This window comes from Pelophylax lessonae (assembly GCF_965119305.1).
Source record: "Pelophylax lessonae genome assembly, chromosome: 1".
NCBI lineage: Eukaryota > Metazoa > Chordata > Amphibia > Anura > Ranidae > Pelophylax > Pelophylax lessonae.
In genome coordinates, this window is record NC_138768.1 from 263,848,695 (window position 1) to 263,862,305 (window position 13,611).

At 41.5% G+C, this 13,611-nt stretch overlaps 2 protein-coding genes across 2 annotated transcripts in view; one reads left to right on the plus strand and one right to left on the minus strand.

Moving 5' to 3' along the window:
• Window positions 1–1,742, minus strand: part of CDC45 (cell division cycle 45) — a 155,162-nt gene extending 153,420 nt beyond the window's left edge. The window contains exon 1 of the mRNA XM_082243089.1: window positions 1,569–1,742. Within this exon, the coding sequence (XP_082099215.1) occupies window positions 1,569–1,619 (51 nt within the window). The 5' untranslated portion in view covers window positions 1,620–1,742. The remainder of the gene's footprint in view (window positions 1–1,568) is intronic.
• Window positions 1,743–1,832: 90 nt separating this feature from the next.
• The window catches only part of UFD1 (ubiquitin recognition factor in ER associated degradation 1), a 36,451-nt gene continuing 24,672 nt past the window's right edge, over window positions 1,833–13,611 (plus strand). Inside the window, exons 1-6 of the mRNA XM_082243091.1 lie at window positions 1,833–1,970; window positions 2,326–2,458; window positions 6,422–6,454; window positions 6,610–6,731; window positions 11,147–11,277; window positions 12,367–12,439. Coding sequence (XP_082099217.1) covers window positions 1,968–1,970; window positions 2,326–2,458; window positions 6,422–6,454; window positions 6,610–6,731; window positions 11,147–11,277; window positions 12,367–12,439 — 495 coding nt within the window. The 5' untranslated portion in view covers window positions 1,833–1,967. The remainder of the gene's footprint in view (window positions 1,971–2,325; window positions 2,459–6,421; window positions 6,455–6,609; window positions 6,732–11,146; window positions 11,278–12,366; window positions 12,440–13,611) is intronic.

The window sequence follows — 13,611 nt, forward strand, 5'->3', positions numbered from 1 at the left end:
GACTCCTTCTGTTTTATTATCTTTAGTAATTATCGTATTATTTATCCTTAGGATTTCATTACATTTAGTATTTCTTATTTTGTATTATAGAAATACTAAATGTTATTAAATCCTAAGGATAAATAATACGATAATTACTAAAGATAATAAAACAGAAGGAGTCGCTTAAGCCCTGCATCTATTACAGCCGCACCTCCGTCCCGCCTCCTCTATTCAGCTCTGGAGATGACGCGGCGGTGTCTTCCGTCCCACCTCAGCCCCGCCTTCTCTCAGTCAGCTGCCCGCTATGTGTTATAATTTTACCAAACCAAGATAATGTCTTGTGCGAATGCGCACTTGAGACTCCCATCAGCTGTTTCATGACGTAGGACCACCGGAAGTGACGAGGGTCCGATTTTTTCATGGGTCCGAGGAAATTTTAGAACACCTGCACCGGAACTGACGTCGGGGCCTGTGCAGGCGCATTGATTCCTGGGATCAATGACGTTCAGCTCCCAGGAATCATTGCAAGCCAGGAAGTGACGAATCGCCGTGGCCGCAGAGGGGAGGAAGAGGAAGGTAAGTATATTCTCTTCTAAACAAAGTAAAAAAAAAAAAAAAACAAATGCGATTATCCATTTGTTTTTTCAGGTGACCCGGAGCAAGAAGATGGAGGCAAGTATAAATTTAGGGTGGAAATCCACTTTAATATACATTTATATTGATACTTTTTTTATATATTTATATTAACTATTCACATTTTCTATATATGATATAATTCTCATATTAACTGTGTTTATTTGCACTTTTATATGAATTGCAGCGCAGCTTGTTACATTGTTTTTTTGGTGCCATCTCACAGGAAGCTGCTGCTTTTTATTATTGGTTCCTACTAGCGCGATTATACTTTTTTGCTGATATGGAAGTGGTTAAACCCACAAGTTTTTTATTTTTCGTTTTGTTTTTAAGCGCTAATGTTGCTTTAGAGTGGTTTTTGAAATTACAAATGCAGCCATTTAGAAATTGGGCGAAAGGTTTAGCACTGGGAAACACATTTTGACGGATACATAGTGCATTTTATATACATCTATTAGGATCAGACCAAAATGAGAGAAGATGGACTTTGTTCCAAAGCAAGGAGAGTCCCTTGAAAATCAGGGACAGTTGGGAGTGATGCACCCACACAGATTTCAAATTGCCAGCAGCAGCTGTGTCTGTGGAGTTAAATGACAAGAACGGGACTATCAGCATAGACACTAATGGAACATCACCATGGGGGGGCAGACGTGGGCCTCGCATAGGCTTACCTGTAGTACTCCCCGTGTGGATGAGGCCCTATTACAATGCTGATGTTAGAAAGTGGAATTGTATGCTGTGACCATTGTATGCTGTGACCATTGATTTAGAACGTGCCAAAATGCAGCAGCCAGGACTGTGAGCACACACTGGGATAAACACGTCCTAGGTTTCCTCCTGAACAAGCCCCCCACACAATACACTACACCCGGGTACAGAGGGATAGACCTTCTCACACCAGCACAGAACACAAAGCCCGGACTATGTATACACACCGGCGGCCCCCTCCTCACCTCATGCACTATCACGTCGTAAAACTCTTTACGAATGTCGCTGACAAACATCTCTGCGTCTGGCGGGTGTCTGCCCTCGAAACTGGCGCTAAAGCTCTCTCCCCACACAGACCAATCACAAAGCCGGCTTTCCCCTGACGTAAAGCGCACACAAGCCACTGACAACTACGGTGTCCCAAAAGCAATAGAAGTCAGTCAGCCAATGAGTCTTCTCAGAGCCCCAGCTATCGCTTCCGGACGAGCCGCAAGGGATGCCGGTAGTTGTAGTTTGGCGGCGCTAGACGTTGTGTTCTGCGGCTGCGCCGTGCTGTGTATTGCTTTGGCTTCAATAGAGACACTTCCGGCTGGGTAGAGTGACTCAGTGCGATATTGTTGTGAAGTCCCTAAACCGGCAGCACCATGGTAAGACGTACCGGGGAAAGAACAGTACTGGGGGCAGGCAGTGGGCCTCTATTCTGTCTGCTCCTTAATAACCCTAACAGAGTTTTCCTAGGAATGGAACTTTCCTGAAGTAGATGTTGTTAGTGGTGATGAGAAATGATGGAGTGAGAGTTGTCATGTGTAAAGGAGGAAGGTGACGTCTGAGGTTTGAGGTGTGACCTCAGACAGTCCAGTTTTCAGTGAGGAGTGCCCTGCCATGAAGTGTATTCAGCACTTAGCGCCTGTCCTATAGATCCAATCTTCCAATGTATGGTGTGATGTCCTCAGTCCTCATCTACAGGCATACAGCTAACATTCTCTTTACTCTCTCTTTCAGTTTTCTTTCAATATGTTTGACCACCCTATCCCGAGGGCTTTCCAGAACCGCTTCTCCACCCAGTACCGCTGCTATTCCGTCTCCATGCTGGCTGGACCTAATGACCGCTCGGATGTGGAGAAAGGAGGGAAGAGTAAGTTCCGTCATACAAGTAGTCCTAAACATTGATGGGCTCCAGTGTGTTCCGACTATGATCTGGATCATACGTGCAAGCCCACCAGTGTCCCATTCACATGGCAACGCAGTACAGAGCTACATGTCCCATGAGTACTTGCACTCGCCTTTAAAGTATATGTTAACCCTCACCTTCTAAAAAAAAAAAAAAAAAAAACATTCTGTTTAAAATTCGAAATGAAAGGCAATACATTTCTGTATAGATCTACAAATACAAAATACCTCCCCTCCCCCCTCTCCTCACTGAGCTCTGCAGAGTGTCATTTCATCTCTCCACCCCTTTTTTTCTGAATTCCCAGACAAGCTTCATATTTCAGCACTTTGAACTGATGTAAAGAAGAGAAGACTGCAGATGCACAACTTATTTAGGAGGATTTGTTTCATCTCTCTGTATCACATGAGGCTACTCACTTCACTGGGATCATGTAAGGGTTTACAACCACTTGAAGGGCTCATTCATATGGGAAGCCAGGGGTTGGTAAAAGCAGGTGGTTTAGTCATGGTTTAATATCCCCCCCCCATCTAAACTCCGCATTATTAGACGGCATGCCGCATTTGGTGGGTGGTACTGCTGCCAAACATGACCTATTCAAGTGAATGGGGTTGAGCTGCTATCGCCTTGCAATGCAATTTGAATGTTAGAACAGGTGGTGAGGAGGTGACCTATCCATAGCAGGTCAGTTTTCAGAGGGGCAACAGTAATGGGCATACATTTGAACAAGCCCTTGATGTAGTTGTAAACCCTCACATATACCTAGTGAAGTGACTGGCCTTAGGTGATACACAGATGTGAAACAAATCCTCCTATATAAGTTGTAAGTGTAAGTTGTCTATTTGCTGCCCCTTCTTCTCTACAACCAATCAGATTGCTGACTGTTAAAGCTTGTCTGAGCTGTCATAAAGCAGGGGATGGAGAGCTGAAGGTACAAGATCTGACAGTTGATTAGAGCAAGGAGACACTCCCCCCCCCCCCCCTCCACACACAGGAACCGAGCTGAGGCTGTCAATCTGCTGGAGGTCCCTCCCCTGTCACCTTTTTTTCTTGTTGTCAGGAACACTTGTCAGCAGTGATTCATGCTGCTAGCAGAGGAAGGAAGCGGCAGACAAAAGTGACACTTAATGCCCCGTACACACGTGCAGATTATCTGAAGACTTTTGTCTTCAGATTTACCTTTTCTATGTAGTGCAAGGGCCTGCCGGATTGCATACAAATTGAAAGTGTTTAGGTTTGACCTCATATTATATGGTTTTGGTAAGTCTGCAGACAAAAGTCTTCAGATAATCTGCACGTGTGTACGGGGCATTAAGCCCCGTACACACGTACCGAATGTCGGCCGAACGATCGCCCGTCTTTTGTCCGGTGCTGTCCTGTCGGCTGAAAAGTGCTAAAGACTGCACATGAATTTTGTCGGCCAACAACAGCCGACTGCAGAAGTGATGTCATGTGATGGTTAACTTTCCGTGTGTTTTTTCTTTTCTGAGCATGCCCAGTCTTGCTAATCTGCTGTTTGTCGGCCGAAATCTGTACTGACTGGCGAACAATCGGCCGTTCTGGTGACGGCCAACAAAAATTTTAAAGTCTGCACGGCAGATTCTGTTCGGCAGAAAATTTGCTGTCGGAAGCATCATACTAACAAGCCGACAATCGGCCGATCGTTCGGCGGCCGAATATTTACGGCCGACAATCGCTACGTGTGTACGGGGTTTTAGTGCTCTTAAATAAGACAAATACATACTATAAAGGGATATGCTTTGTTTGTATTTCATGTCTGAGGCTCACACCCTCTTTAAAGTAGAACTAAAAGCAAATTTTGGATACAGTAAGGGAGGGTCAGTTTTTTGTAATCTGTGTCTTATTGGGGAGATTTCCCTTCACTTCCTGTCCCATAGTCAAACAGGAAGTCAGGAAATCCCTCAAAAATCCTGAAGTGTCACCAGAACTGGTGTCCACACTGGAAGATTTCCCCTCTATTATTGTTTTGGGGACTACCCAAAATATGGGATTTTCTTTTACTTTCACTTTCAATGATAATGGTAAACAGGACAAATAGAGAGGCTGAATCTCCCTAAAGGAGCACAGACAGCAAAAAAAAAAAAAAGGTTTTCTAATCCCTTTCCACTCTTTTCAAAACTAAAAAAAAAGTTTTGCCTTTAGTTATTTTTTAAAGCTTACCAAAAAACACAAATTTAATATATTGCAGCTTATGAGTCCCCGAATGTGGTGGCTGCATTATTTCCCCTTTTTAGCAAACACTAAAGGTATCCAATACTAAATATACCACATGCTGTTCCAGGTGAGATTAGGCTCCATGCTCTACAGTTACCTCTCAGGTGCTGGTTTGTCTCATCTCCACCAAAAAATAAATAAAAATACCCAGCAGTTCTAATTCTTCAAGAAAGTGCTGTGCCTAGCATAGAGTGCATTGGGATTCTGTTCAGAACTTGTTCATATTGGCTATTTTAATAAAGAAAGAATATTATTTTGCATCTTGGTGTGTATTTTTCTTCTTATTGCTGGTAAGTACAAAAAATACTTATTCATCTGATCAGAAATGTACTGTCCTTTCCATTTCCTTATAATCAGAAAAAAGCATAACAGCCTTATCTTTCTTGTGTAAACTGCTAGTCCCATCAATCCACCTTATAATGGAAATGAACAAAGGCAGACATGTTTGAAGTCCAGCCTATATGACAAACCATGGCTTCTTTCCTAGATACAATGTAGAAATGACTGTAGACATGAAGGGACAGGGAGTGTGTTATTTATTGGATCACCAGGAGAAAGTAAGGCCCCTTTCACACTTATGCGATGTGATTTTGCGACGCAATTTTTACGTGACTTTGCTGCGATTTTGAGCAATGGCTCAGGGCTATATACCTCAAAACGCATCAAAATCATACCAAAGTAGTGCAGGAACTACTTTGAAGTCGGTGCGACTTCAAAACGCACTGATATGAATGGGGCTCATTGAAAATAATGGAAAACGACTTGTCATGTGATTTTGCGGTCCAAAATCGCGGGACAAGTCGCACTAGTGTGAAAGGGGTCTAAAGGTTACAAAAGCCTAAAAAAGAAAACTAATGCAGTCACCTTCCTGAGGGCTGGTAAGCTGGACTATTTTACAGTTTTTTTTTCTTTTGTTTTTGTTGTTGTTTTTTTTTTTTTTATGATTTTTTTTGGGGGGGCTAGATATGCTTTAAACGTTAAATAAACATACAGTGTTGGTATACAAAGAGGTCTAGTTTTAATTACCATTTTTAGTTTAATTGAACTTTTAATTACCAAGAGTGTATGTGTTAACTTTTGGCACTTTTCCACTGCAAGTACCGGCTAGTACCGGCTCGGCTCTACTCGGCCCTGCTTGGCCCGGTTTGCTTTTCCACTGCTGGTACCGCACCGTATAGTGTCGGAACGGTTCGGTACGGTACGGTATGGTTTGCTTTTCCACTAAAGTAGTACTAAAGTTAAGTGGGTGGGATAACAACGGGGTGGGTGGGATTCTCTGACCAATCAGTGGCTAGTAGTGACTGCATGCAAAGGATTGTGGGATATGGTACCAGTTTGGTACCTGTTGGAACCACAATCGAGTAGGTACTGTTTTTTCAGAGCCGTACCGTACCATACCGTTCGGTTCCATGCAGTGGAAAAGCAAACCTATACCTTACCGTACCGAACCGTTCCGACCCTATACCATGCGGTACCGCAGTGGAAAAGCACAAAAGCGTGCCGAGCCGGTACGGTTCCATGCAGTGGAAAAGCGCCATTTTTGATATGTACAGGCCTACTGGCTACTAAACGAGGCAGGTTCCACTTATGTTTCTCAGGGTTTATTTGCCTGTATCCAGCATTGATTACATTAGTACATTGTACATAAAAGAATTTCAGATTGACGATTTTCAGTGTAACTTTTATTTTTTTCAGTTATCATGCCTCCATCAGCACTGGATCAGCTAAGTAAGTATCTCCTTTATCTTTACTTAGGTGTTTTATTATGTTTTATTATTCAAAACCGCTCTTTTTTTCTGGATCCTGTAAAAGACCCATTCTTTTATGTTACTAATGACTGGTAGTAAGAAACTCTACTCATATGTGATCTGATTTGTCTACAGGCAGATTAAACATCACATACCCGATGCTTTTCAAGTTAACGAATAAGAATTCAGACAGAATGACACATTGTGGTGTTCTTGAGTTTGTAGCAGATGAAGGGATTTGCTACCTCCCGCACTGGGTAAGTGGGGATGATAAATCTATTTAAAGTATCTTTATAAAGGCACATTTTGCAGCAGCTGGTTTCAGGTCGAATTACAGACTTTTCCAGCTAAAGGCAGTCTCAGAGTTACAAACATCTCACTTGCATAAAACTCATACTTACAAACAGAGGCAGCCTGATGTCACACTGGTCCCAGAAACCACAGGTAGCCATCTTGCTGCTGCCACCTACTGCCCGGCGGACCTGTCAGCAACCTCACATCACTGCATAGCCAGTTAACCCTTCCTTATGCTATAAAAAAAATGTAGAAATCATTTTTTGGCTATAGTTACACTTAAAACATTTACTTGTTCCAACTTACATACAAATTCAGTTTAAAGCGGAGTTCCGGCCACGGAAACTATTTTTCAATATAAATACCCCCGGGACAGTCAGGGCTAGTACATTTCATAATGGATAGCCTCTGAACTGTTCCAGGTTGCACTTACCTTTTAGAATAAATAATTACCTTGAAAATGTATTGTCCAGCGCTGCCATCTTAGGTGTGGGCAGCTGAAGCCAGCGCATCCTCTTCAGTCCCACAGCTTCTGGGTATGCCCAGAAGCTGTTTAGCAGGGAATGACGCGCCTGCACCGGAACTGACGAGCGTGGCCGGTGCAGGCGCATTGATTCCTGGGAGCGATGACGTTCAGCTCCCAGGAATCAGTGCAAGCAGGAAGTGACGGCGCGGGCCGTGGCCACAGAGGGAGGAAGTGGAAGAAAGGAAGGTATTTCTTTTTTAGGTGACACTGAGCAAGCGGATGGCCCAAAGTGGATTTTGAGGCCGGAACTCCGCTTTAAGAACAAACCTACAGAACCTATCTTGTTTGTAGCCCCCTGACTGCCTCTATAGGCATGTATAGATAGGTATATAATTAAGCCACTCAGTGTGCATTCCTTACATCTGCTTAGTGCTGTCCAAATATTGGGCATTAAAGAGTGAATTAAGCCAAGTTGTTCAGTACTCATGAGTGCTCATTAAAGCATTTGCTGTGATCTGTGCCTATCTTCCTGTCACACTGCCTGCAGTGTTTAGGTTATGGCACGTTGGCATTTCTTCTCTTTGGAGGACCATTTTACCTACTGAGCAACACCTGCCAGCTGCACACAATGCAGCCTGGAGCAGTATGAGGGCTATATGCACTTCTGCATCCTGCACCGTGTTCACGAGATAAACAGTGCTCCCAAAACATTACAACTTCTGTTGTAAACGGGAGCATAGGTTATATTGTTACTTTAAATTCCCACTTGCTTCCAAAATTAACCTTCTAAATTCAACTTTTTTTTTTTAATTGTATTAACTTTAAGAGAAAATTCACCCTACCTAGCTAAAATTAGATTTCAATTTTAAGAACTGTCCCTGTATAAAAATAAAAAACATACTTGCTAGTCTATGAAGTCCAGCATTGTCTTCCTTGCAGCCAGGTTCACCTATTTTGATCTGCTCCTGCATCTTAAAATGAGATCACATACATTCGCAAACACTCTGGGGTTTCCTTCCAGGTCAATGAGACCTGTGACGTGCTTGCGCATGCACTACAACCACAGACAAGCTGCATGTCTCTGTCAGGTTCCATAGACTGCTGGGACATGCGGCATGTCTTTGCATGTATGGGATCTCATGCTGAAACACTGTAACACATTGACATCCCAGGAGCCATCAGGTGGCTGCACGTTTCATCTTTGTCTAGGCAAAGACTTAGAAAGTGGAACTCAGCAAGTCCAAGGGTATTGCCTGATTTATAAAAAAAAAAAAAAAAGGTTTGAATTGTAGAGGTGGCAGGAGTGCCTTTTATGAAAGAAGGTCCACTTTAATCTTCAGCCACAATGCCTTATAAAACTGGCTAAGTTTTACTCTTTTATTACACTAAGAAGTTCTAAAATAATTACAGTGGATACAGTAAATTCCTTATAACAGGACAGCTTGTCCCTTATCCTTTTGTCCATGTGAATCCTGAGGCCATCATTTGTGCTGCTAGTTCCTCCATTTGGAGACTAGGAGCAGGCATGCTTCAGGAGCTGTGGCATATTAGAATCAGACTGAGATCCATAGATGCCTGTAAGCTCTAAAACTGCTTACTTGTCATGTAAGATACAGCTGGATTATGAATAACTTTTTGTAATTAACTAATTTGAACCTCCCATTTTAACAAACGTACAGCTAACCTTTAGGAGCATAAATATGCTGTTTTTGGTATTTTCTGTGTGTCACTTGATACATGATGCTTCTTAGTTTCATTTAGAAACACATCCATGTTTCCAAGGTTCACAATTCTAAATGTACAAAGCCATTAAAACTAATTTTGGTCTGTGCTATTACATTGTACCAGCAAACCGATACATCGTTATAAACGCTCACTTATGCCGCACCTACTGAACTCAGCCAAGGTTCTCATCCCAGCCTTTTGGGGTGGCTCAACTATCCCTCCTGTTGCTCAATGGCCACAAAAAATTGATGAAGTTTGTTATTTTGAAGAGCTTTCTCGTATATCTCGTGACAAGCTGGATTATTTTCTAGTAACTTGGTCCACGTTTAAAACTACTCCTACATATCTATCTATCTGCTCCTCAAACCCACCCCCCCCCCCCCTCCCTCCCCAGGTCTCCCCAACCAGATGAGTCTTAATATAAGGTATCACTTACTGATTGTGCCATTATATATAATGTTTACTGCTTACATAGTTTCCTGTTGGAGTACTAATACCGCCTGATCCGTGTTGCTTAAATGTTGTTCTCTATTTTCTCTTAGAGATCCCTTGCTCCTCTTCTTAATAATACCTGTTGTGGTATATTTGATTTGACACCCGTGGCCTTCATACTTTCTACTTTTACTTACTCTTTTTCTTTACTCTCCCCATTCCTCTCATTGACCCGCTTTGCTTCTTTCTTTCTCATTTTCTTCTTTCGCCCTTCCTGCGCCTGCTCTTCTCTCTACTCTCTTACGATTTCCACACGAGGAATGCCTCATTGCTCTATATTGGTATTGTTTACACAATCTGTTGATTTATTTCACTTTGCCAATATCTTTTTCATGCCGAATGCTGTTGCAACAGCAAAATCTTTCTGTGACTGGTTGTTCCTCAATATGTCTTAACCCTAGTTTATTTTTTGTGTTCTGTATTGTACTTTCTCTTTCAATAAACACATAATAAACAAAAAAAAAAAAAAAAAATGAATTTTGGTCATTCATGACTACATCAGTAATATGAACTGAATGAAGCAAATAGGATACCTATCACACAAAATAAATATGACACCTCAACAGAAAATGCACAATGGTAAATAGAAAATGTAAAGGGTCAAGGACAATTAAATAGATGGTTTACACAACAGCCTTTATAATCTATGTACTTCTCACTATGCTACTTTCTGGTTTAGCCTGGGTTTACACCGCCACGACTTTCAATCCGACATTACTCTGCGACTTGATCGTGGCTTGCATACGACTTCTTAAGTCAATGCAAGACCTATTGAAGTCAAACCAAAAGTAGTGCAGGAACCTTTTTCTAAGTTAGAGCGACTTGAGTCGCAACAATTAGAATGGTTCCTCTGCAGTTAATAGGGCACAACTTGTCATGCCACTTTGAACTCTCAAGTTGCATGACGTCGTGGCAGTGTGAACCAGGGTTTAGCAGGACTGCTTTCTCGGTCATCTCCCTACTTACTAAACAGAGGTGATCATGCTGATTCATTGTCCAATGAGAAGCCTAAAAGTGGAGAGATGAATTAGGAAACTGAACTGCTAAACCAAGAAGATGAAATGTTTAATCAGGATCCTGTCTGGTTGTGCAGTGTAGAAATGATTGTAAATAACAAGACTGTACAGAATTACAACTCCTTTGTCAAGTGGTAACCATATATAAATTGCAACTAAATAATTTTGTTGTATGCCTGGTGATTCATTCTAATATTGTGTATGCACCCTTAAAGGTGATCTGTCATGCATGAAATGTGGAAGCTGACATTACTGACCTCCTCCTAAAAATGCTGTTTGCCTGACTCATGCTGACCAGCTAAATGCATGGTTTAAATATATTTACGGGGGGGAGGTTTATCTAGTAAATGATTTGTTGTGGTGATAGTATTACAACAATTTATTGTCTTATTTTATTGGGATTGTGCAGACAGCAGTTGAAGCAGCTATACCATTAATGCACCTTGATGTAGTTACAGTCTTTATACAATGGCATCTGTCATTTTATCTGATCAGCATTTGCTCACTGATAATTAAATATTAAGCAGCTTTAGGAGTAATTTTTTTCACCACATGTAGCTTTAACTTCTGGGTATGTGGATGTCTTCTTACAGAATGCACAGTGTTATTTGGCATTTTGTTCACTTAAAAAAAACATGACCAACGATTATGTAACTGTGTTTATTTGCTTACCTTTCAGATGATGCAGAATTTACTATTAGAAGAGGGAGGTCTGGTACAAGTGGAAAGTGTCAATCTTCAGGTGGCCACATACTCTAAATTCCAACCCCAGAGTCCTGATTTCCTGGATATCACGAACCCCAAAGCTGTGTATCCTTTTACTATAACTGCATGGACTGCAAGAATTTCAAAATATTAAAACATTGCATGTGTGCTACCTACTACTAAGAAGCATTTTTTGTAACAACAGTTAAACTACAAATTCAAATATATTGTATGCATCATTTTATGTAAGGTTTTGTACAACACAAATATATCTCAGCTGCTTCGGGCTCCTCCCTTCCCAGCATAGCTGCCTGCTATAGAATATTATTGTATCTGATTGATCATGGTATATAGCAGCTGATTGTCCACGAGAAAATTATGGTGGTCCCCAAGGGGTTCTGCCGATAATCAACATTGTGGCGGATTAATACCACACAATGTTGTTTTCAGTGTTTTTCTTAATGCACGCTGACAGTTAGTACTGTCAGTACGCATTGATACTCGATGCCTCCTCTGTAGTTCTGGCTCTTGTAAGCTCAGAGGGAGGCACCAGGAGTAGTGTAGAGAGCTGGAAAAGGAGGAGGGGACTTCCAAAGGCAGCGCTGATCACAGAATGTGGGGGGGGAGCACAGAGCTCAAGCATATGGCTGGATAAGGAGGTGAGATACAATGATGAGTCTGTGTTAAAAGCAGCAATGTGATGCAGGGGGAAGAGAAATAGAGCATTGTGTGTATAAGGCATGTAAAATTCATGTTAATGGTTCACGGGAATCAAAATTGTGAGCTTAGTGGTCCATGAGGTCTGAAAGTTTGGCGACCACTGGTATAAATTATCGTATTTGAATGGCCACAATGCCACTGCTAATGCAACTCTAGTACGCCCTGAATCTTATGCTTGGATTTGATCCAAGTCTCCTGTGTTTACTGATCATGGTGTTATACTTGCTAGTGAAAATGGGGTTCAAGGTTTGCAGCAAGAAACACAAGTATAGCTCTGCAATACAGCATATTGCCACTATAATAAAAATAGGCGTCGGAAACAGATGGCATTTTTTTGATAGAGATCCTTATTATCCATATATTTTTCACCAATATTTTAGGGGCAAAATGTGAAGTGCAATGGAAGCTCCCATGTGTCCTCCCAGCTTCTGTTTAAAATCAATTCTCTGTGATTTACCTTGACTTCATGTTAAGATTGGAGAATGCTCTAAGAAATTTTGCCTGTCTTACGACTGGAGATGTAATCGCTATCAATTACAATGAGAAGGTAGTTAAAATTCATTGACATCTGCGGAATGTTTACACACAATCTTACATGAATAGGATAAATAGAAATTCCTGTATCATATACTTCTGCAAAGAGCAATGTGCAGTAAGCCATAAGGATCTTCCAATACACACACACACACTGAGATCGGACTAGATGCTATGTGTTACTGCCCTGTCCACATCATCTTTGTACTCTGTGCTGCTTTACCAAGTAGAGGCCACCACGTATAGCCCAATCAATTGATTCCCCCATCCATGCCAATAGTGTGGCTGGAGAAATCTCCACTGCTTTGTATTCAGGCACCTGTGTCTGTCTGCACACAATGACTGTGACTATATCTGAGAGGATGCATGCACTGTTCAGCCAATAATTTTCCACCCAGATCAGTCGATTATAAAATCAACTTTTGATGAGCGGGGTGTTGCCTACAAAGCCACCAACAGCTTGAAATTGAAACCATCTACTCTAAAATGATTTTTTTTATGAGCATTCCTTGGTAAATTTAGAGGTTTTGTTTGTAGCTGGAAAGTTGTATTTCAAGCCTAAAATCAATTTAATTTGCACTAGGAGAGTGAACTGTTACTTTATTTGTTTTCATGGCAGCACCTTGATTTTGCTTTGCTTTAGATTTCATGATGTAGCTTCACAATGTACACATCAGGACGCGGACAGTGAACCTATTTGGGTTGATTTACTAAAGGCAAATAGACTTTGCAAGTGCAGTTGCTCCAGAGCTTAGTGAATGAGGTAAAGTTTAACTTTACAAAAAATACCCAATCACATGCAAAGATAATAAAAAAAACAAAAAAAAAAACAGCATTTTTGCTTGCACATGATTGGATGATGGGAGTCAGCAGAGATTCTGCTCATTTACTAAACTTTGGAGCAACTGCTCTTGCACAGTGCAACTGCACTTTGCAAAGTGCACAGTCTATTTGCCATTAGTAAATCAACCCAATTTGTGTGTGTGTGTAGGATAATAATAGAGAGCGGAACGCTGCAATGTTTACTCCACACTACATCTGCTCTTTGTTTTTGGTGCCTGTGAAGTCTTTGAGCGTTCTCTGCATAACCCCTTAACAGAGAACTAGGAAGAGAGCACTTCTCTTCCATCCTGATTTTTTTCTTTCTTTCAGTGCCACTCCTGAAGCAAGTGAAGTACTTCATTG